General features: G+C 40.2%; 1 protein-coding gene across 1 annotated transcript; it reads right to left on the bottom strand.

Moving 5' to 3' along the window:
* Positions 1-15,636: 15,636 nt before the first annotated feature.
* ADIPOQ (adiponectin, C1Q and collagen domain containing) lies at positions 15,637-17,456 on the bottom strand. The gene is given in 2 exon segments (NM_001006644.1): positions 15,637-16,157; positions 17,243-17,456. Coding segments are annotated over 2 exon segments (735 nt in total).
* Between the last annotated feature and the right edge of the window lie 4,204 nt (positions 17,457-21,660).

Genomic DNA, 21,660 nt, shown 5'->3' with positions numbered 1-21,660 from the left:
ATATATATATATATATATATACACACACACACAAAATTACTGGTAGAATCATATTTACTGTAATAGTCTCTGAGAACTGGAACTATGATTTTTTTTTCTTTAAGCTGTTTTGTGCTTTTCAATTTTTTTGCAATGAAAATTCATTGTCTTTGTAATCAGGAAGAAAAACATCCAAATATGTTGTTAAATGCTTTGGCCACTGATCATTTGATCAGCAACTTACATAAAAGCAAGTGCCTTTATACTTCCTTAACAAAGAAATACCAAATATATAATATATAATAACATTACTAACCTTTTAAAGTCTTCTGATTTTTAAAAAGATTTTATTTATTTATCCATGAGAGACACACAGAGAGAGGCAGAGACACAGGCAGAGGGAGAAGCAAGCTCTCCACAGGGAAGCCCAATGTGGGACTCGATCCCAGAACTCCAGGATCACTACCCAAGCCCAAGCAGACACTCAACCACTGAGCCACCCAGGTGCCCCAAAGTCTGCTGATTCATAAAACAGAGAAGACAAAAGAGCCCCAAATTTATAAGCTGGAACTGTAACTGATAATTCTCCAGTATCATTAAACTCTGGGGTTGTATTTCCAGCCATGCCAGAGTAATGGAGTCTGCAATTATCTTCCCACCACAAGCAACTAGAAAATTGGAGGAAATGTAGGAAAAACAAATTTTGGATATTGGACAATAGGTAGTTGAGGCTCATGATTTATGAGAAAATGGGGAAAAAATGATGTGAGCCCTACACTTTCCCAACCTTTCTGCCTAGATGCAATGTCCAAGCTATGGGACAGATGGGGGCATACAAACTGAGCTGAGGAGATAAAGATTGGATTTGAAGAATACTAAGGAGGCTGAATTTATAGGGCATAATTCCTGAAAAGGAGAACAGAGCAAAGAAGGAATTCCAGAAATCTGAATATGGATCCCTTTTCATGTTTGACTACAAACCAGTCTGTACATGGCAGGCTGAAATCCCACAATATCAAAGAATGATTTCCAGAGACAGAAACCAAAAAATTCAGAGAGCACCAGGAATTGTTCAAATCCCAGCTAGTCAGAGTAGAGAGGCAGTATTGTACACACAGAACCTTAATGAGAGACTCCAGAAAGTCCAGGCTTAACAGTGGGGATAAATTAACCTCACAGTATAGCCTACTCTAGACTCTCCCTAGGAGATGAGTCCACAAACTTAACTGCACAGCAAAAACAAACAAAAACAAAACACACACACACACACACACACACACACACACACAAACCCATAAAAAGCACAAGGAACCATTCTTTAAAGACACACGACAAAAGCCAAAGCTCAACAATCTAAAATTTAGAATGTCCAGTATTTAACCAAGCATTAGTAGGTCTATGAAGAAGAAGGAAAACATGATTCATAACCAGAGGAAAAATTAGTCAATATAAAATGATGCTGAAATGCCAGAGATGGTGGAGCAAGATGACAAGGACATGAAAACAGCCATTATACATAAGCTTTATATTCTCAAGGACATAAAGGAAAACAACACAATGAGATAGGAACCGCAAAGTATAAAAAGCAAATGAATATCTAGAAATTGGAAAGCACAATATCTGAAATGAAAATTTGGTCGTAGGTATTTTTGCCACAAGCATCTTTGCCACAGACATTTTTGCTGCAAGCATTTTCGCCACATAACTAATGGCCATAAGGCAATTTTGCAATAAAGGATAAAAAAGTAACTGGTTAACGGTTTGCATATTATTAAGTAGAAGAAGCCAATATGAGATGGCTGCCTGATACTGGATGATTCCAGCTATATGGCGTTCTGGACATGGTAAAATGATGGAGACAGTAAAACAGTGACTGCCAGGATTCGAGTGAAGGGATGGATAGGTGGAGCACAGAGGATTTTCAAGGTAGTGAAAACACTCTGTAGGATACTATAATGATACATAACAAATATGACTTGCATTTTGTTTTCTTTTGTTTTTAAGTTTTTATTTACTTATTCATGAGAGACACAGAGAGAGAGGCAGAGACACAGGCAGAGGGAGAAGCAGGCTCCCTATGGGGAAGCCCAATGTGGGACTCGATCCCAGGACTCCAGGATCACAACCTGAGCCCAAGGCAGATGTTCAGCCACTGAGCCAGCCAGTTCAACCACCCAGACATCCCAAATGTGACTTGTTTGTAAAAGGATTATAGCAAATATAGTTATAGATTTGTTATCCAAACCCACAGAATATGCAACACCAAGAGTGAGCCCTAACCTAATATATCAACATAGATACATCAATTGTAACAAATGTACCATCTGGTGGAGGATGTTGATAATGTGGGAAGCCGTGTAATATTGTGGCAGGGAGTACATGGAAATTCTCTGCACCTTCCTCTCAATTTTTTTTAACGAACAAAAGATTTGAGCAGGAACTTCACAAAGGAATATATAGAAATACTCATTAAAGGGACACCTTGGTGGCCCAGTGGTTGAGCCTCTGCCTTCGGCTCAGGACTTGACCTCAGGATCCTGAGATCCAGTCCCACATCCGGCTCCATTCAAGGAGCCTGCTTCTCCCTCTGCCTTTGTCTCTGCCTCTCGCTCTGTGTCTGTCATGAATAAATAAATAAAATCTTGGGGGGGGAAAAAAAGAAATACCCATTAAAAAAATTTAACCTCATTTGTCATCAGAGAAATAGACATCAAAACCAGCATGAAATCTCACTTCACATGCACTAAAATAGCTAAAAGTAAAACGGATTGAAAATAATAAGTGTTGGCAAGGATGTGAAGCATCTGGAACTCTCATATGCTGCCAGTGGAAATATAAAATGGTACAGTTACTTTGGAAAGGAGTTTGACAGCTTCTTTTAAATTTTACCATTTGGCCCGTAAATTCTACTTCTAGGTATTGATTCAAGAAAAATAACAACATATGCCCACAAAAAAGAGCTGTACAAAATGCTCATGGCAGATTTTTTCATAATAACCAAGTACTGGAAAATCCCCAAATGTCCATCAATGGCTAAACAAATTGTGTTCCATCGATACAATGGGGTCTTACTGAGCCATGAAGACAAGCTGCCGATGCACAAAACAACATTTTGTAAGATCCTGAGTCTTAGCCTCAGCTCTGCTTATTTCCCTAAGAAGCCCTCAGCTATTGTTCCCATGAGAATAGTTGCCTTTGCAAGAAAATGTTATGAGGAAAGCCTTATGAGTGGTTTGGTCATCGAATTCTCATTGTAGTCTCTAACTCTTTGCAGCTAGAGAGAAGCCCATTCTCATGTCTTTATTAGTTTTACTTGTTTTTTAGGTTTTGATTTTTGGGGTCTTTTGAGGGATGGGTCAACATTTTAACTCAAAACTTGATTTTCGATGTCATAACTCAGGACTTAATATGTTTCTCCAATAGTATGAGCTTCCTTCCTCTCAAAATAGCTTTTCACTTTATTCCTAGGTTTGATGCTTCTAATAATTTATAACTGTGTATCACCTTCAATTTTAAGAATTATTTCTTTTTGGTTATTTAATTCATTGGTTTAGTATCTAAATGAAATGACACACTTTAACCAGTCAAATTTGAAGAATGCTGGGTTTTTTCCTTTCTTGGTGAAGGGTTGGGGAGAGGTGGGTGGATGGTAGCAATTTGCTCTTAAAAATAAGGTTTGGTCTTGTAAAGAATCTATTTCCCTGATGGCCCCATCATCCACATATATTACACACCATTAATAATTACATGTCACCACCAAATATTTGGCAAACCTAACACTTAACAGGCATTACTATTGCTAGCAAGATAGTGTATTTTTCTTAACAAATGGTTGTGGGGGGGCCTGGGTGGCTCAGTCTGTAGAGCATGTGATGCTTCATCTCAGGGTTGTGACTTCAAGCTCTACATTGAGGGTAGAGATTACTTAAAAAATAAAATCTTCAAAAAATAATATGGTTTGGAAGGGGCACCTGGGAAACTCAGTTAAGTTTCTGGCACTTGATTTCGGCTCAGATCATGATCTCAGGGTCCTGAGATCTAGCCCCAAGCTAAGTGGGCAGTCTGTCTGAGGATTCTTCTCTTCCTTTCCCTCTGCCTCTCCCCCTGCTTGCATCCCCCCTAAAATAAATAAATAAATGAATAAATGAATAAATAAATAAATAATAATAATGTTTGTGTCCCTGCGGGGCTCATTTAAGCATCTGAATTGATTTCAGCTCAAGTCATGATCTCAGGGTTGTAAGATTAAGCCCTGGGTCAGGCTCCACACTGGGCGTGGAGCCTGCTTAAGATTCTCTCTTTTCCTCTGTCCTTTCCCTTCCCCTTAAAAAAAATAAGTTTTTTTTTTTCAGTTTATATGCAATACCTGTTTGTTATAGAAGATTGCTGTATTTCCCTCTTTCTCCACATTTTGGAAGCATGCTTTCCTGCAGATTTCCCATCGAAAGTGATTCAGGTAGGACTAACTCCATGCATGCATTTCCCCCACTCCTTAATAACTAGCAACAGAACGGGGCGGGGGGTGCTTATTAGATCAAGGTCACCACGTGACCTGACAAGGCTAACCACAGACTGCCAGACTTTCTGGGGTTTTCTTTTTGTTTTAAGATTTTATTTATTTTTTTATTTGAGAGAGAGAGAGAGAGAGAGAGAGAGAAAGCAACAGAGACAGTGAGAGAGAGCATGAGTGGGGAGGAGAGGGAGAAGCAGACTCCCCACTGAGAAGGGAGCCTGACACAGGGCTTGATCCCAGGACCCCAAGATCATGACCTGAACCGAAGGCAGATGCTTAACTGACTGAGCTACCCAGGCGCTCCCCGACTGTTTTTGTTTTAAACGAAATCTAGTTGGCACACAATGTTACATTAATTTGAGGTGTAACGCATAGTGATTCCACAACTCTATGTTATGCTGTGCTCACCACAAGTGTAGCTACCATCTGTCACCATACAACAGGATTACAATATAGTTGACTATATCCCTTGCGCTGTGCCTTTCATCCCATGACTTATTCATTCCATAACTGGAAGGCTCTACCTCCCACCCTTTTCCCTCATTTTGCCCATCCTTCCACCCCCTTCCCTCTGGCAACCACCAGTTTGTCCTCAGGAGGGTTTGAAATACAGACATCAGAAGAGTGAAAATTTCTTCAGTTCTGGGATACAGAATGACAGAAGTAGAAGTCTTTTTCAGCCGCCTTCTCTGGTCTCACAAAAGAAGCCATCTGTATCAAGGAAAAATGTTATTGATGCACTAAAAGCAGCAGGGATGAGGGATGAAATAATAGGACAGTTAGACTCATCACCATGTCATTGGAGCCTCTGGATCTAGACTGAAATGTGCTCTATCCCTGAGATTTTTGATTACTTGACTGATAAACTTTTATTTTTGCTCATACTGTTTGGAGTTGGGTTTCTGTTACTTGTAACCGAGAGTTGACAATAAAACAGAAGTATAAAAGGAAAAAACAAGTACTGTTAATCCCACCCCCCAAAGACAACTGGATTTTTGTAGCATTTTTATAAGTTTTTATTCCAGTTGTTTTCTCTGCATACTTACAATCATATACCACAATTCTATACCCTTTTTAAATTTAAATTTTATTTTTTTAAGAGATGTTATTTATTTATTCATATGAGACACAGAGAGAGACAGAGGCAGAGGCAGAGGGAGAAGCAGCCTCCCCACAGGGAGCCTGATGCAGAACTTGATCCCAGGATCCTGGGATCATGCCCTGAGCTGAAGGCAGATGCTCAACCACTGAGTCACCTAGGCACCCTTCTATCCTTTTTTTAAAAACTTAATGTAATTATGTAAGCTTTGCTCAGGTAATTCAAAATTATTTGCAAATATCATTGTTCATAGGTATCTTATCATGCAACCATGCTTTAACTATAACCATCCCTCCATTATTGGATACTTAACTTGTTTCCAATGTTTCTCCATTATGGATTATACTATAATAAATATCTTGGTACCCAGAGATTCTTTTCCCCTTGAATTTAGGACTATTTCCTTCATATTTAATCTCAGGAATTCAATTACTGGGCAAAACATGTGAACATCCTAAATGTCCACGATAAAATGTGACAAATTTATATCCAAAGAGTTGTATAATTTATAACCTCAGCAAAGGTGCATGAAGATGCTAAATTTATGACCACTTTAAGTGCTACCACTTAAGACAATCTTTCCTTAGTTATATGGCTGAAAATAACATGGCATGACTTTGTTGTTTTAATTTGTACTTATTAGAGAGCATTGCATTTGCATAAACTTAAGTCATTTATTTTTTCCTTTCTGTTGCTTGTCTCTTCACATCCCTACCGAAATGTCTACTGGGGACATTGTGTTTTTCTTATCAATTTGACCGCTCTCTCTTTTAAAAATTTGTTTATTTATGTATGTATTTATTTATAATCTCTACACCCAACATGGGACTTTAACTCACAACCCAGGGATCAAAAGTCCAGCAGTCTGCTGACTGAGCCAACCAGGCACCCCTGTTCCTCTCATTTTAAACTCAAGAGTCTCCTCTCTCCCATTTAGAGACTTGGTAGTCACTTTTGTAGACTTTCAGAGTATCTTTAATAGTTTTACTTTCTACTTTAAGTGCATTTAACTATCTAATCTGTGTGCAATCTTTTTCAAGCACGTATGAAGAAAAGGCCAGGATTTCTCTTTTGTTGTAAACAACTGAAATGCATAAAGCTTCTTTGATCACATGTTAAACTTTCATATATCTTAAGGTCTAATTCTGAGCAATCTTATCTTCCATTAATCTGTCTCTTCTTATGCCAGGAATACTCTGCTTTAATTGCTATGATTTTGTAATGTGCTCCAACAACTAGTAAGGCTAGCTGCCATTCCCACTTGTAAGTTTTTATTTTTAAAGTTTTATTCTTATATCATCTCATCTGTCTGCTCTTTCAGATGATCACCACAAAAGGAAAAAACTGACACCTCTGAAAATTCACCAGCAGCCACAGAATAAGAAAAGGGGTATAACTACAAGTCACAAGCTTCAAAATGTGGCTATTGAGGAAAGAAACGAAACATTCTATCAGAGCAAAGCCTGGCTTCTAGTCCCACTGCAGCCTGCTACCCACCATGATGGTACTGAGGAGAGAGAGAGCTGGACAGATTCCTGAGAATTCTCACTAATGCTGCCCAACCCAGAGAAAAATAGACTCAGAGGTAAGTAAGCAGCCCAAGGAAACACTCATCAGAGTGAAGGCCCCAACTCCAGCTCTCGCTGGATACAGGAAACCATCAGGAACACAGAGGTATCCTACCATGAGGACAGCACGCATGGCCAACGTGACAGATTAATTCCTGGTACCAGATATTTAACATCATTTCAGAAGAGAGATTAAAATCCAGATTACTTAACAAAGGGTGCACGCAGCCCCGGCAGAACGGTATTTCTACCCTTTCTGTCCTCAATCTCAGAAGAGCAGATAGAACCCAAGACTTTAGCTCCGCCCTGTAGCCTGAAGGTGAGACATGCATGTCAGGGATGGAGGTCATAGAGAACTCATCCTCACTGTCTCAGGGAGAGCTGAAGGTCTGGAAAGAGCTGCCCACATTCAACACAAACAAGCTACAATTCATCAGATATACTTTGGAAGAACAAAAAGAAACTGGTACAACATGCCAAGGAGGAGCCAAGGACCCAGGCTGGGAGAAAACAATATAAGCCGAGCAAAAAGTAAAAACAAAACAAAACTTCCCAAGAGTATGTGTTCTATGGAAGACTGTGATGAAAACCTGAATAAAATAGGAGGGAGCTCAATGACAAAAAGATAGAGCAACAGAACTTCCAGAACATTGTTAAGTAAGACTGGAAAAAGTGGTTGTCCTTGTTTTGTACCCAATTTTGATAAGGACATATTTGGTGTGCATTATTTATTATAGTGTAGACACTGTTTCGAGCGTGTTATTCTTTATCATGTTAAGGAAATAGCATTCTATTTCTAATTCACAAAATGTTTCAGTAACCGATGGTTGAACGCTGACTCAACCTATTTCAGCTGGCATAAAGAAGCTATTTTGCAAGGTGCTTTTTTTCTTGCACCACACTTACAAAGAACCTCAGTGCAGTCCTCAGAACTTGTCCATATAAATGATGAGTGAGACATTTCATCATCTTTCCTTTTAACAACCAGACTTTCTGTCATACAGCAAATTTAATGACTCATTTTACAAAGGCAAGTTTTTCCATCATTAGTATTTACAGGATTGCTGACGTCAGGGATACAGGTTGTATAAACGCCCTATCCCCCAAACATCTTGAAACTAGAAAGATGGAAAAGCTGGTGGGATTGGGGTTCGTTCCTTCTACAAACGTGAGCTTTGGAGTTCAGCAGCTCTGAGTATAAACCCCTGCCCTGCAATTTACTAGTCATGGCTTTGAACCACAATTTAGCTTTCACAAAAAGCACCAATTTTCTCACGTAATGGTTGGGTCTATGATACTTAATTTACAGGGTGTTGCAAAAATTAAATAAAATGATACATTTCAAGCAGGTACCTCAAAATGATTATTTATGCTATTATCATTGTTATTTTTTAAAAAAATTATTACATGCCTGACACATAATAGATATTCAGTAAATATTTATTGAGTGATTAAATGATCTCTATAAAAAATTCAGAGATGGGCAGCCCCAGTGGCCCAGTGGTTTAGCAACGCCTTTGGCCCAGGGTGTGATCCTGGAGACCTGGGATCGAGGCCCATGTCAGGCTCCCTGTGGGGAGCCTGCTTCTCCCTCTGCCTATGTCTCTGCCCTCCCCCTCCCCGTCTCTCTCTTTCTCTCTGTGTATCTCTCATGAATAAATAAACAAAATTTTGAAAAATTCAGAGATGAAATAGAAAGTCTATGCCCACAGGAGATTTGCCAGCTAGGAAATTCATTGCAAATAAAATAAATCTAAATAAAGCTGGACTTCTAAGTTTGATTTCATGGGGCCTAATGACTTTTTTATCTGAAAAAAAGATTATTTTAAATTCCAGTCTTGTGACTTAATTCTGTTACTAAGTATTCTTCCTAAGTTGATCTCAGCCTGGTCCCTGAGCACATTCACAAACCAATTCTTGACCTCTTGTACTCTTTGGATGCAAGTAGTGGAAACTAACTCAAGCTAGTTTAAGTTAAAAGAGAAATTGTACAAAGATCTAGGAACTGGTGTCTCAGGGGACCCAAGGACAGGGATATAGCTGAGTGTTGAGAAGGAATGGAACCAAAAAGTGGCAAGATTTTGGAAGTAGAGTTCTCTTTCTCCTTTTTGACTTTCAGTTCTATTTCTCTCCGTTTCTTTCTCCAAGGTGAGTCTCTTCTCTCTCTGGACTGCACGGCAGAAGGCCACCTATGAGTCTTGAATCTCCGTGTTTTGCATCCATCCTAATTCATATTCCTGGAAGGACTCTGGTTGGCTCGGCTTAGATCAAGCACTTACACTCATCCATTCAGTAGCCTCCAGGAGAAAGGGGTCAGAATGCACCACAGAATGGACCACCTTCACTGCTTGAAGTGAAGGGCCAGGGGTAACCCACCTTGAGTGGAGAAATAGCAGAACATCCACTAGGTGTCCCCAACACCTAGCACCTACCACACACTGACCCTTAACATCTCGCAGCCCTAACTCAAACCACAAACTGAACTGCACATTAACCTTATTCTTGGTCCAGGAATTCTGCTTAACTGAGCTTGTGACACACACATAGCTGATAAAGTGAAGAGAGCTTGCTTCACTTACTTTTGGGAAAATGTGGTTTTTATATAATAGATTTTATTCGAAATCATGTTTACTTACTGTAAAATACCTGAGTGAAAACGAAAAAATTAAAAGAAAAAAATCTAGTTCTTTCTAAATGTTCTTAAAAGCTTGGATATTTCCAAACATTCCTAAGTAAACCACTATATGTAGAATAAAATTTCTGAATTTGGAGGTAAATATTTCTGCTTTGGTCCCTGTTGCTGGGGTCACGCTGACTTCTTTAGTGTCTGCACATCATTTAATGTATTCTTATCAACCACTCCATGTACAGTAAAATTCAGAGACTCGGGTTATAATCAAGACTTTACTTGGCCCCGAGGAATTTTTGGTACCTTCCAAGATTCTCCCTCTAACAAAAGTCTGTCTCAAGATTGGACTTTTTCTTTGACCTCCATCAACTTCAAAGTAAATTACATGCCTTCCTGGAGTTCCTGCAATCTCTCAATGCCTTCTCCTTTTCCTTCTTCAGGAGTATCATGGGACATAAGATATTCAGTGCCAGCCAAGATGCAATGAGTCAACAACAGTCTATCTTTCCCACTGATTACAACCAAAACTTCTAGGCAAAATGCAAAAAAACAAATAACTAAAATACCCTAGTTGTACACATGCATGGCAGACCCAAAGAAGTGTAGTAAAGCTTCAAGAACTGAACTACCAAAGTCCGAGGCTAAACTCAGAGCTGTGCATGTGATAGATAGACCCAAATACCATAGCAAAGGTTTGAAAACTGAACTGACATTGGAATCATAACCCACAAAAGGTGAGACACAACTTGTAGTCTGAACCTAAGCCAACTGATTACCTGCTAACAAAAGCAAACAAACAAACAAATCAACATTCTCTAGAGGATTTTAACAGAAGCCAGAATCTCATAATATAATATTAAAAATATTCTGGATACAAGTCAAAATTACTGAATGTATAAAGAACCAGAAAAATCTGACCAGAATTCAGAATAACTTGGAAGAAAAGATAATCAACAGGTGACCCCAGTTAAATTACCAGACACAGACTTTATAATACCCACTGTAGCAATGAGGTAAAGATGAACATTCTTGAAATAAATGAGAGGATAGAGTTCTTAGCAGAGAAAGAAAAATAAATTTTAACCTAAATGGAAAAATTTAAACTAGAAGATACAATATCTGGAATTCATAGTTCTACCAAATGCACTCAATAGCAGAATGGAAATGACAGAGGAAAGAAAACCTGAAGATAGATCAAGAGAAATAAGAAGATCAAAGAGAAAAAGATAGAAAAAAATTAGTGCAACCTTAGGTGCTTATCAATCTAACATTCGTGTCATTGGGATCTCAGAAAAAGAGAAAGATTACTCAGAATATATATTTGAAGAAATAATGGCATAAAACAGTCCATATTTGGTGAAAAGCACCTATTTACAGTCTCAAGAAGCTCAATGAATCCCATCAGCTTAGGTTAAAAATATGTATATAGTTATATGTATATGTATATATGTATATAGTTTATGACATATCATAAACTATTCAAAGCCAAAGTAAAGAAAATACCTTAAAAGCACCTGGAAGCAAAAGGTGATAAGTTACAAGTAAGGGAAACTATGACTACAGGCTTCTTATCAAAAACCTCAGAGCCTGAAGACAGAGAGAGAATATTTTTAAAGTGTTGGAAGAAAAAATAATAAATAAATAATCATAAAAAGTCCTGGCTGGATCTGTCAGTAGAGCATGTGACTCTTGAGCTTAGTGTTGTGAGGTCAAGCCTCCATTGGATATAGAGATTACTTAAAAATAAAAAGTGCTGGGAGGAAAGAACTGCCAACTCAGAATTCTATAGCCAACAAAAATATCCTTCAAGAATGTAGGCAGGATAAAGATATTCTCAGATGAGGGAAACTAAGAGAATTCATGACTTGCAGACTTGTTCTGAAAGAAATGGCAAGGAAAGTTCTTCAGGATGAGGGGAGACTATACCAGAGGGAAACATAAAACTTTAGGAATGAAGAAAGAACAAGAGAAATGATGAATATCTAGCTAAATAGAGTATTTGGGGCCTCTTAAATTCTTTAAAATATGGAAGACTGTTGAAAGCAAAAATTATAGCATTATCTGTAATGTTTAAATGGATATAGATATAAGATACACAGCAACCACAACATAAAAGGATCAGGACACAGAATCCTAAGGCATGCATATTTTATTTGAAGTGGTAAAATATTAATTCTAAGTATACTCTGAAAAGTTAGGTATACACATTGAAATTCCTAGAGCAACTACTAAAAAATACTAAAAATACCACAGCCAAAATCCAATAAATAAATTAAGTTGAAATATTATGGAATATTCAAGTAATACAAAAGAGAATAAAATATATTTAAATATAAATATAATATAAATAATAGAATATTATATAATATTTATATGAATATATTATAAAATATATAATACATGTAATATACAAAGTACATGTTAGTTGACTATGTTATCATTCAGGATTCCGCTCAATAGTAGAAAAGTTTTTGGAGAGTCAAAAGTTATACACAGATTTTTGACTATGTGGAAGGTGTGTGCCCCTAAACCCCACATTGTTCAAGAGTCAACTATATAGATAGATTTAAAGCAACACAGTGGGAAAAGATAAATGATGCAAACAGTAATCAAAGGAAAGTTAGACTGCCTATATAAACTTCGGACAAAGTAGGCTTCAGAATAAGGAAAATGACCAGGGATAAAGAAAGACATTAGATAATGATGAAAGAGTAAAATCATTGAGAAGACATAATATTAAATGAGTATGTACTTAACAGGAGAACTCCAAAATACAGGAAGCAAAAGCTGGCAGAACTAAAAAGGAATAAATCCATAATTATGTTTGAAGATATGATGTGACCATGAAGATGTCATGGGACCATTAATCTTGGCCACAATTCCTCTCAGGAGGGGCTATGCAGTTTGGGTCTCTCTGTTTCCACAAAGAATTGGCCATGCTCCAGAGAGCTTAAAGTGAGATTGACTCCATGTCCAGTGCTGTGAAGATCCTCCCACCCCCACCCAGACGTGGGACTGTGAGCATGACCAGATATCAACCACTTGTTGAAATTTTAGAGAAAACCAATAGTAATCTTCCAGCAATATCTAAGAAACCTAAGAAAATTCAAACATAACATTAAGAGTTTATGGTGAACAGGTGCTTTCGCATCCATTATCCACTCTCCCACTTCTGGCAACTGTGTCCAGTTTTGCCTTAGAGAAAATACCCTTTCTCCAGCTTGAGCCATAATCAACTTAAGTCGATAAGTATACTCCATCCTCCTGACTGAAGTAATTGGTCAGAGACAGCCAAACAACCCAGTGAGAGCCAATGAGATGCAAGAACATACTTGCTGGGGTTTCTGGAAAAGAGAACTTCCTCCCGCCTCCGTGGGAATCACCAGAAAAGAGAATGTCCCTTTAGCCACATGATGTGGTGGGCGGGTGCCAGAGCTGGCAGGCTGCCAGTCAGTCTATTTGATATCGTGAGGAAAGGCCTAGAAGTATACTGTGTAGAGCCTGAGAGTTAAGTCCACACTGCTGACGGCAGAGAAGGACAGATAGAAAAGAGTCTTGGATATCACTTGAGCCTCTGGTTCAAGCCTTACCCAATGACAAAATAGCTGCTCTGGTAGTTTCCATCATGCAAAGGAATCCTTTTTTCCCCCCATCTTGACTGAGAGTTGTTTTCCATCATTTATAACACAGAGGCCTAACATGCAATGTCCCCTTACCCCTTCACCCTCCTCTGAGCCCCATGTCTTTCTCCAAAAATGAAAACAAAAGCCATATGATTCAAGTGCTTCTACTTTTAATGCTAAACAGTATTTTTATTTGTATAACATGATGATGTGAAAACATTTTATTTTTTTACTTTATGTTTAAAAAATATTTTATTTATTCATGAGACAGAGAGAGGCAGAGACACAGGCAGAGGAAGAAGCAGGCTCCCTGCGGGGAGCCCGATGTGGAACTCAAACCCAGGACCCCGGGATCATGCCCTGAGCCAAAGGCAGATGTTCAACCACTGAGCCACCCAGGTGCCCCGATGCGCAAACATTTTAAAAAATGAAGCTTTGTATGTAGAAATAATAATCCCTTAATGATAAGCAATACACAAACAGAAAGGAATCATTCAGAATGATAAAACTGGGAGGAGAATAAAAAAAAGCTTCCCCTGTCTGTTTATACAGAATGCTACTAACTCTGCTTTTGCTAAAGACTTTGAAAAATGTTACTCAAGCTGTTGTCTCCTGGGAGGATATTTATCATTATCGACTACTTCTATACTTCTTTATTTTTTTGAGAAATATTTGACAACTAAAAATTGTATATAATTAGATGTACAATGTGATGTATTATAGATAAACATGGTAAAATAATCACCACAATCAAGCTAGTTCACATACCCATCACCTCAGATAGTTCTTTTCTTTACTCTTCTTCCTTTTATAATTCTTAAAGAACAAGAATAGATTCAGAAGGCCCAGGTCTTTCCAGACCTTGTTGGTACTCAAGGAAAGAATCGTCTCCAAATTCCTTTGTGGGTTTTGCATTGCAGGCTCAAGCTACCCCCTTGAGGGAGAATTCTTTAAGTATTCTGGAAAATACACCCAAACCTTAGTGGAAAAAATTCAAACTACTCAATGGAAAGGATTAAATTCAGGGAGTTCCTAAAATGAAAATGTTTTAAGATAAGGATCAGTTTGTAGATAAGGATCAGTTATATGAAGAGACTAAACTGGAGTTAATTCTGGGTAGAGGTGAGATTCAAGAGATTTGGTCTTCATGAGGCATTTATCAAGGACCTGTAAAGGGACTCAGAGGTGAAAGAAGCACAGTCCTTTCCAGGCAGTTGTCTCCAGGCTGGTAGAAAATGTCAACCCAGGATTCTCATCCAGCTTAATATGTAGAGGGACACAGGGGCACGGTGTTGTGAGGAAAATTTGCAGGAAAGAGCTATCACATCAGAGAAGCTTCCTGACTAGGTGGTTTGGAGGAACAGGGAGGATTTCACCATGTGGAGATGGAAGTAGCTTTCTGAGCTAGAGAGAAGAGCATGAGGAAAGACACAGAAGCAGAAGTACAGAGTAATTAGTGGTCCAGCCGGGATGGGACCTAGTCATAGAATCACCTTCTCTGAGGGAGCTCTACTGGGGAAAGGCTTAACTCACCATGAAGACCAACTTAGAGGCCCTCAGGTGAGGTGGGTGATAGACCCCCTACCAACACTCTCAAGAGGCCGTATACTCCTAAAAAAAGGCCAGGGTCTAGTGGAGAAGGCCTACAGACCTGGGTTTGGTTACTAACTCTGCCACTTAATACCTGTGTGAGCTTAGGCATTCCCTTACTCTCTCAGGCTCAGGACCCAAGAGTAGAATGAGAAGAATAATATCTTTCCTGTGCACCTTCCAGGATTGGCATGAACATGAGGAAAAAGGGTGGACACAGAATAGCACTGCCAAATACTTTCTGGTAGTCCACTATCTCACCATATATGTGAAGCACCCCCAGAAATATTATTAACTTTTCGTTGCTACTACATAACAGATCCTTGAGGCCAAGAACTATGTTTTCTTTAGGACAGGGAATATAGTATGTGATTTTTTTTGAAAAGGTACTTGCTGAATGAATGAGTAAATAATGAGTAATGTTCAGAGCTCTCCAACTAGACACAAAAATTAATCTTCTTCTTCTTCTTTCTTCTTCTTCTTCTTCTTCTTCTTCTTCTTCTTCTTCTTCTTCTTCTTCTTCTTCGTCATCGTCGTCTTTTTCAAAATTAGTCTTCTAACTCCACTGAACACCTGTTGACTGTTTTTTCACTTTGGAGTTGTTTGGCCAGATGGAGGCTCTAAGTTAGTTGTGATCAGTTGGTGTCATGGTAGAGAAGGAAGCCCGTAAAGGTGGAGTCATTGACGTTATCTGCGTAGATCCCATAGGAGTCCCCATCCCCGTACACCTGGAGCCAGACTTGGTCGCCCACTTCCAGATGAAGGAGCACAGAGCCAGAGGCCTGGTCCACGTTCTTCTCCTGGTACTGGTCATAGGTGAAGAGCATAGCCTTGTCTTTCTTGTAGAGGCTGACCTTGACATCCTTCAAGTAGACTGTGATGTGGTAGGAGAAGTAGTACAGCCCAGGAATGTTGCAGTGAAATTTTCCAGTGGTGCCATCGTAGTGGTTTTGCAGATTGTAGAAGATTTTGGTAAAGCGAATGGGAACATTGGGGACAGTGATCCGGCTCTCCAACCCCACACTGAATGCCGAACGGTGTACATAGGCACTTTCCCCAGGTTCTCCTTTCCTTCCTGGGGTTCCTGGAAAGCCTCGGGGACCTTCAACCCCAGTTACTCCAGTTTCACCAGTGTCACCCTTAGGACCAACAAGACCTAGAGAATGAAAAGACCTCAGTGACCATAAGGAACAGAACACTCCTGCCTAGGTGAATTCTAGCCTGAAACACTGTCTCTTTGGCCCTTACCCACAGCCTGCCTGACTTACAGAGCAAGGGACCAATGGGAGCTCCCAAAGAGGTGAGTTATACTTTCTACATCCCCCAGCAGACTTCCATAAATTCATCTCCAGCCTTATTTCCTATAAGTTTGCATCCTAGACCCTCCACCCTGCGAACCCTTTATATGCTGGCTCAACCAACCATACATTTGCTCTTCTATCCCTTCTATCTGGGATGCACTCCCTCCTTTATTCTGTGTACCCATCCTTCAAGGCCTGACTCAAGCCCCGCCTCCTCCTGAAAGCCTTCCTTGTTAATCCAGATCTTCATTAAGACCGTTGCATTTTCTCTCTGTTCCATACTTTGGGCATTTGTCCACATTCAATCTGGCATATTTGGAATAGACTTCCTTGTAGTAATCTTTAACAGCCTCATGCATTAGACTTTTTTTTAAAAGATGTTGTTTATTTATTCATGAGAGACACAGAGAGAGAGAAAGAGGCAGAGACACAGGCAGAGGGAGAAGCAGGCTCCATGCAGGGAGCCTGATATGGGACTCAATCCCGGGACTCCAGAATCATGCCCTGGGACGAAGGCAGGCCCTAAACCACTGAGCCACCCGGGGATCCCTAAATTTATCTTCTTAACTGAAACAAGAGTTCCCCAGGAGGAGGACTGTGAGCTATAAGAATGCATTAAGTGTGAATGCCACTGGGTGGAATGGGAATTAAGTGGAAATCAGTGGAATGAGAATTAAGTGGAAATGAAGGGAGACATGAATGTGAACAGATTGGGAATAGTGATGGATAGTGTGGGGGTGGGAAAGAGTACAGGGAACGTGATGTGGATAGAGCAGAGTCGGAGGTGCTGGTTTTATAGGTTGCTTATGGGTCACAGAAAAAATTGCTCCCTTCCTGTGTCTAGGCCTTTGTCAATAGCTAATGACTTTGTATAGTTCCAGAAGCCCTCTTCTATCCAGAAGAAGTTTATGATGGAGGAAGCCAAAAAACTTGTTCTTACCTGGATCTCCTTTCTCACCCTTTTCACCAGGGGTGCCATCTCTGCCATCACGGCCTGGGGTCCCATTGTGGCCAGGATGCCCTGGGATGCCTGCCATCCAACCTGGGCAGGCCCCCTTCGGCAGGGGAAGCAGGACTCCAGGCCCTTCTGCCACGGAGTCCTGGCCGTGAGCGGGCAGGACTAGTAGCAGTAGAACAGCTCGTAGCAACAGCATCCTGAGCCCTGGAACCCAGATCTGCATTGTCAGCCACGCAAGGAGACCTCATACAGCACACCCCATCAGGACCTAAGCAGGATTCGGGCCATCTCAGCAGTGTCCACTTCTGAGACCTGCTCTCTCAACACTCACCTCTTCTAGAAGACTTGTTTGACTATTTCCACCTAGCTTGATCTCTTTCTGCCCTGAAATTTGCAATTTTAGCATTATTCTTCATGTGTAATCTCCTTTCCTCAACAGATTGTGAGTTCAATGAGGGCAGAACGACACTCTTCCAATTGCCTCATAGGCACAGGGCCAGGCTCCTTGGACCAAGTTCCAAGAGTCCATTTGTCAAGAATCTACCTCTTGAGTTTTCCAAGGATGACGACTCTAACCAACTTCTCTCTCTCTCTCTCTCTGGCTCCTTCCTTTTTCTTCTTTACTTCTCTCCCTCATTTCTTTTTTTCTTTTTTCTTTTTTTTTTTAGATTTTATTCATTCATGAAGGACACAGAGAGAAACAGAGAGAGGCAGAGACACAGGCAGAGGAAGAAGCAGGCTCCATGCAGGGACCCTGACATGGGACTCGATCCTGGGTCTCCAGGATCAGGCCCTGGGCCGAAGGTGGCGCTAAACCGCTGAGCCACCTGGGCTGCCCATCTCTCCCTCATTTCTATGTCTGTTCCTCCTCCTTTCTCCCTCTCTCTCTCTCTCCCTTCCCCCCTCTCTCTCTCTTTCTCTTCTGCCTCTGCCCATCTCCTGGATCACATATTAGACCATTTGGTTTATTGTACATGTGCCCGCACACGTGCACACACAGGCATACATCCACATGCTTGCACACACATATACACAGTCGCACAGTGCACACACACACAGCCTCTCCCTGTGTTAGTCAGACAACCAGAGCCACACTGTCCCATGAGGATGACCCTCCGCTGCTGACCCTTTGCCTGGGCCATTCTTAACTGCACCTCCTCACCTGCCGGATCCCTCTGCAGCCTTCAGGACACAGTTAGGATGTCTTCTCTTTCAGGAAGTCCTCCCTCCCCAATCAGGGTTGTTCGTTCCTCCCCTGCACACACTCTGCCCTCGCTTACTGCTGGTATTGCACTTCCTGCATGATCCAGTAATTCCCCGATCTGCTCATTCATTTCACCCATTAAACTACAGGTACCAGGAGGCAAAGCCTAACACACTATTTACTTTTTAGTGGGAACTAAATAAATGTCTTTCTAAGGAAGAAAAGAGAGAGCAAGAGAGTCAGAGAAAGGAGGGAGTGAGGGAGGAGAAAGGAAGAGGGAAAGAAGGATGAAGAGGGGAGTATATTTGAAATATGTGTTCTGGGAGCCCTAGCAAAAAGCTCAAGTGGCACAGGTGGCCGGGGACATCCTGTCTCAACACCGTTCCTCCATATCCCGCCCCCACCGCAGAAGATGGTCCTTTATATATATACTGGTCCCCTCCCAGCTTCTGCCTCTGATGCTAGGGTGATCTTAGCCCCCCCCCCATCAATAATAGCCAGGGTCTTAGTCTCCTCAGCCCTCTTTCACCAGGGAGTTGAGAGAAGGCACCACAGAAAGGGGAATAAGTCCTAGGATCCTGGATTAAGGCAGCCCTAAAACTTTCTGTGGAGTTTGAGAGGTGCTTAATCCCATGAACCTGATTCTGAGTTAAACACAGTCCACGTGTGTTTTTTTATACCAAGGACTTAACCAATTTTCATCAGTTTGCTTGTCTCTTAAGAGTTATCCAAAGTCTCCAGAATTGGGCTTGGGTTCAGGGGACAGCTCCTGTGTGCAGGAGGCAAGAAAGTCTCTGATTGACAATTTTACCCTCCAAGATATGCATGGTGTCTAGAATCCTACCTCTATGCCCCATCACCTAGGCTCTATAGTGCCCTCTCAATGCAACGCACCAACTCATCATTCATTCATTTATTCATTCATTCATTCATATAAATATGAATCTATATATATCTATATATGTCTATATATCTATATCTATATATATATGAATTCGCCTTTCATATAGATAGATAGATGATAGATAGATAGATGTAGATATAGACATACACGCACATGTATTCACTAAAAATTGGTAATATAAACACTTTGGAAACTACAGAAAACAAAACGATCCCCAGTCCCAATGCTTTCTCCGTTTATTTTTAAACATAATGAAAAACACATTTTACATAAAAATTTTATTCCCCCATTTTTGCCTTGTCACTTTCTGGTTCTCATAATCACCATTTTTTAAAGGTTTTTATTTATTTATTAGAGAGAGAGAAAGCATGAGCAGGAGGGAAGGGCAGTAGGAGAGGGAGAAGTAGACTCCCAGCTGAGCAAGAAGCCAGCCCAATGCAGGACTCGATCTGAGGACCCTGAGATCATGACCTGAGCTGAGCCACCCAGGTGCCCATAATCTTTATTTTATTTTTTTTCATAATCTTCATTTTAAATGTGTGTGTGCTAGTTCATCAAATGGAAACAGTCAAAATATACTTAACCATTCCTATTTTGTTGAACTTTTAACTTACCTCCATTTCAAAGTATTATTTTAAAATCCATAACTACTATCCTTGGTCATATAGCTTATCTCCAAGTTATATAGTTATGACCTATTCCCAGAAGTAAAATTACTGGCCCAAATCTATGAACATTTTTAAGGCTCTTGATGTGTATTTCCAAACTGCAGTTCGTTACACTGTTACTAGGTAGTGTGTTAGTGTGTTATTAAGAAAGCCTATTAACTACTTTCACCAGCAAAATTTTAAAAACCTATTTCTGTTATTGCTAGTTTAATGAACAAAAGAAATGCCATCTTGCTACTTTGATCAATAGTGAGTTGCACATTTTATTAAAGGCCTATTTCCTAACTTAATTTCCTCATTCATGATACACCCTTTAGTGTTTTGGGTTACTTAATTTATTAGGGACACAATGTGCTTTTTTCTTTTTTTTTTTAAGATTTTATTTATTTATTTGACAGAGAGTGCACACACAAGCAATGGAAGCGGCAGGGGGAGAGGGATAGGAAGAAAGAGAGCTCTGCAGGGAGCCCGATGTGGGACTTGATCCCAGGACCCTAGGACCAGGACCCATGACCAGAGCCAAAGGCAAATGCTTAACTAACTGAGCCACCCAAGCTCCCCACACTGTGCTTTTGAATCAATTTGTGTGACCTCTTTTTACAGACACTTTATCATATATGCCACACCTGTTTTCTCTGGTGATTATTCTGTAGATCATTCTTTTGTCTGCCCTGATTTTTAAGTGATGGAAGTTTTCATTTTTAGAGTCAACTCTTATTTTTCTTTGCTTCTAAGTTGTAAACAGTTCTTAGCCCTTGTAGGTCTTGGAAAATATTCTACTTTTTGTCTTCTATTGTTTGATATATTTTAATTTCATTCTTTAATTCATCTTCAATATTTTGTTTTGTGATCTAAAAAAACTCAAATGATTTCTATTTGAAGACTAGCTGTTTAAAGACAACTTTAGTTCATCTTTCCACTCTTTATTAAGCTGCTGCATCATTTATTTAGTAAATATCAAGTTTTACTATGATCTTATAAGTAAGTGAGAATTGAGAAGGAGATAGATTGATAGAAAAAGGGGCCGAGAGAGACCACACAGCAGCAGGCACTGCCCCTTGGGTCCTCTGTAGCTGTGAATCTCTAGCCGACGCGCCCCTTACCATCTATGTACACCTTTGTCGCCCTCTACTGGATTTCAAGGGCTCAGGCGAGTGTAGTCCATAGCTGCTGGAAATGAAATGAGATACAGCCTAGGCTTGGCTGGTCCCAAAATAAGAAAAGGTGAGTTAGATTAGAAGGCAGGGAGGAGAGACCAGCCAAGCCCGCTTTCGTATTTAGGAAGAACACCTCATATGAACAAGACTTAATATGCATTCAAAGTTTCCCACTATTTGTCATTTTCATCCTTTCTTCTTCTGGAATTAGCATTCCAAGTCCCGAGAAGACCTCTGAAAGGTTGTGTGCTTGCTTTCTCCTGAAACAAGGAGGCTGTGCTCTTTTCCACAAAGAAATAGGAAGAGAGAGCCCAGAACATGAGAACTGGTGGGGGACAGCTACAGAGGACCCAAAGATAGGAGAAGATTGGCTTTTCCAAACTGTTGGGGGGAATGTAAAGTCAGAAGGCCTCTGGAGTTCTCTGGTTTAAGATTCTCTTCTCTCAGCCCAAGGGAAGGCATTCTGT

Source organism: Canis lupus, chromosome 34, assembly GCF_011100685.1.
Source record: "Canis lupus familiaris isolate Mischka breed German Shepherd chromosome 34, alternate assembly UU_Cfam_GSD_1.0, whole genome shotgun sequence".
In the NCBI taxonomy this organism is placed as follows: domain Eukaryota; kingdom Metazoa; phylum Chordata; class Mammalia; order Carnivora; family Canidae; genus Canis; species Canis lupus.
Note: the sequence above shows the minus strand (reverse complement) of the source record. Positions and strands in the feature narration are given on the sequence as shown.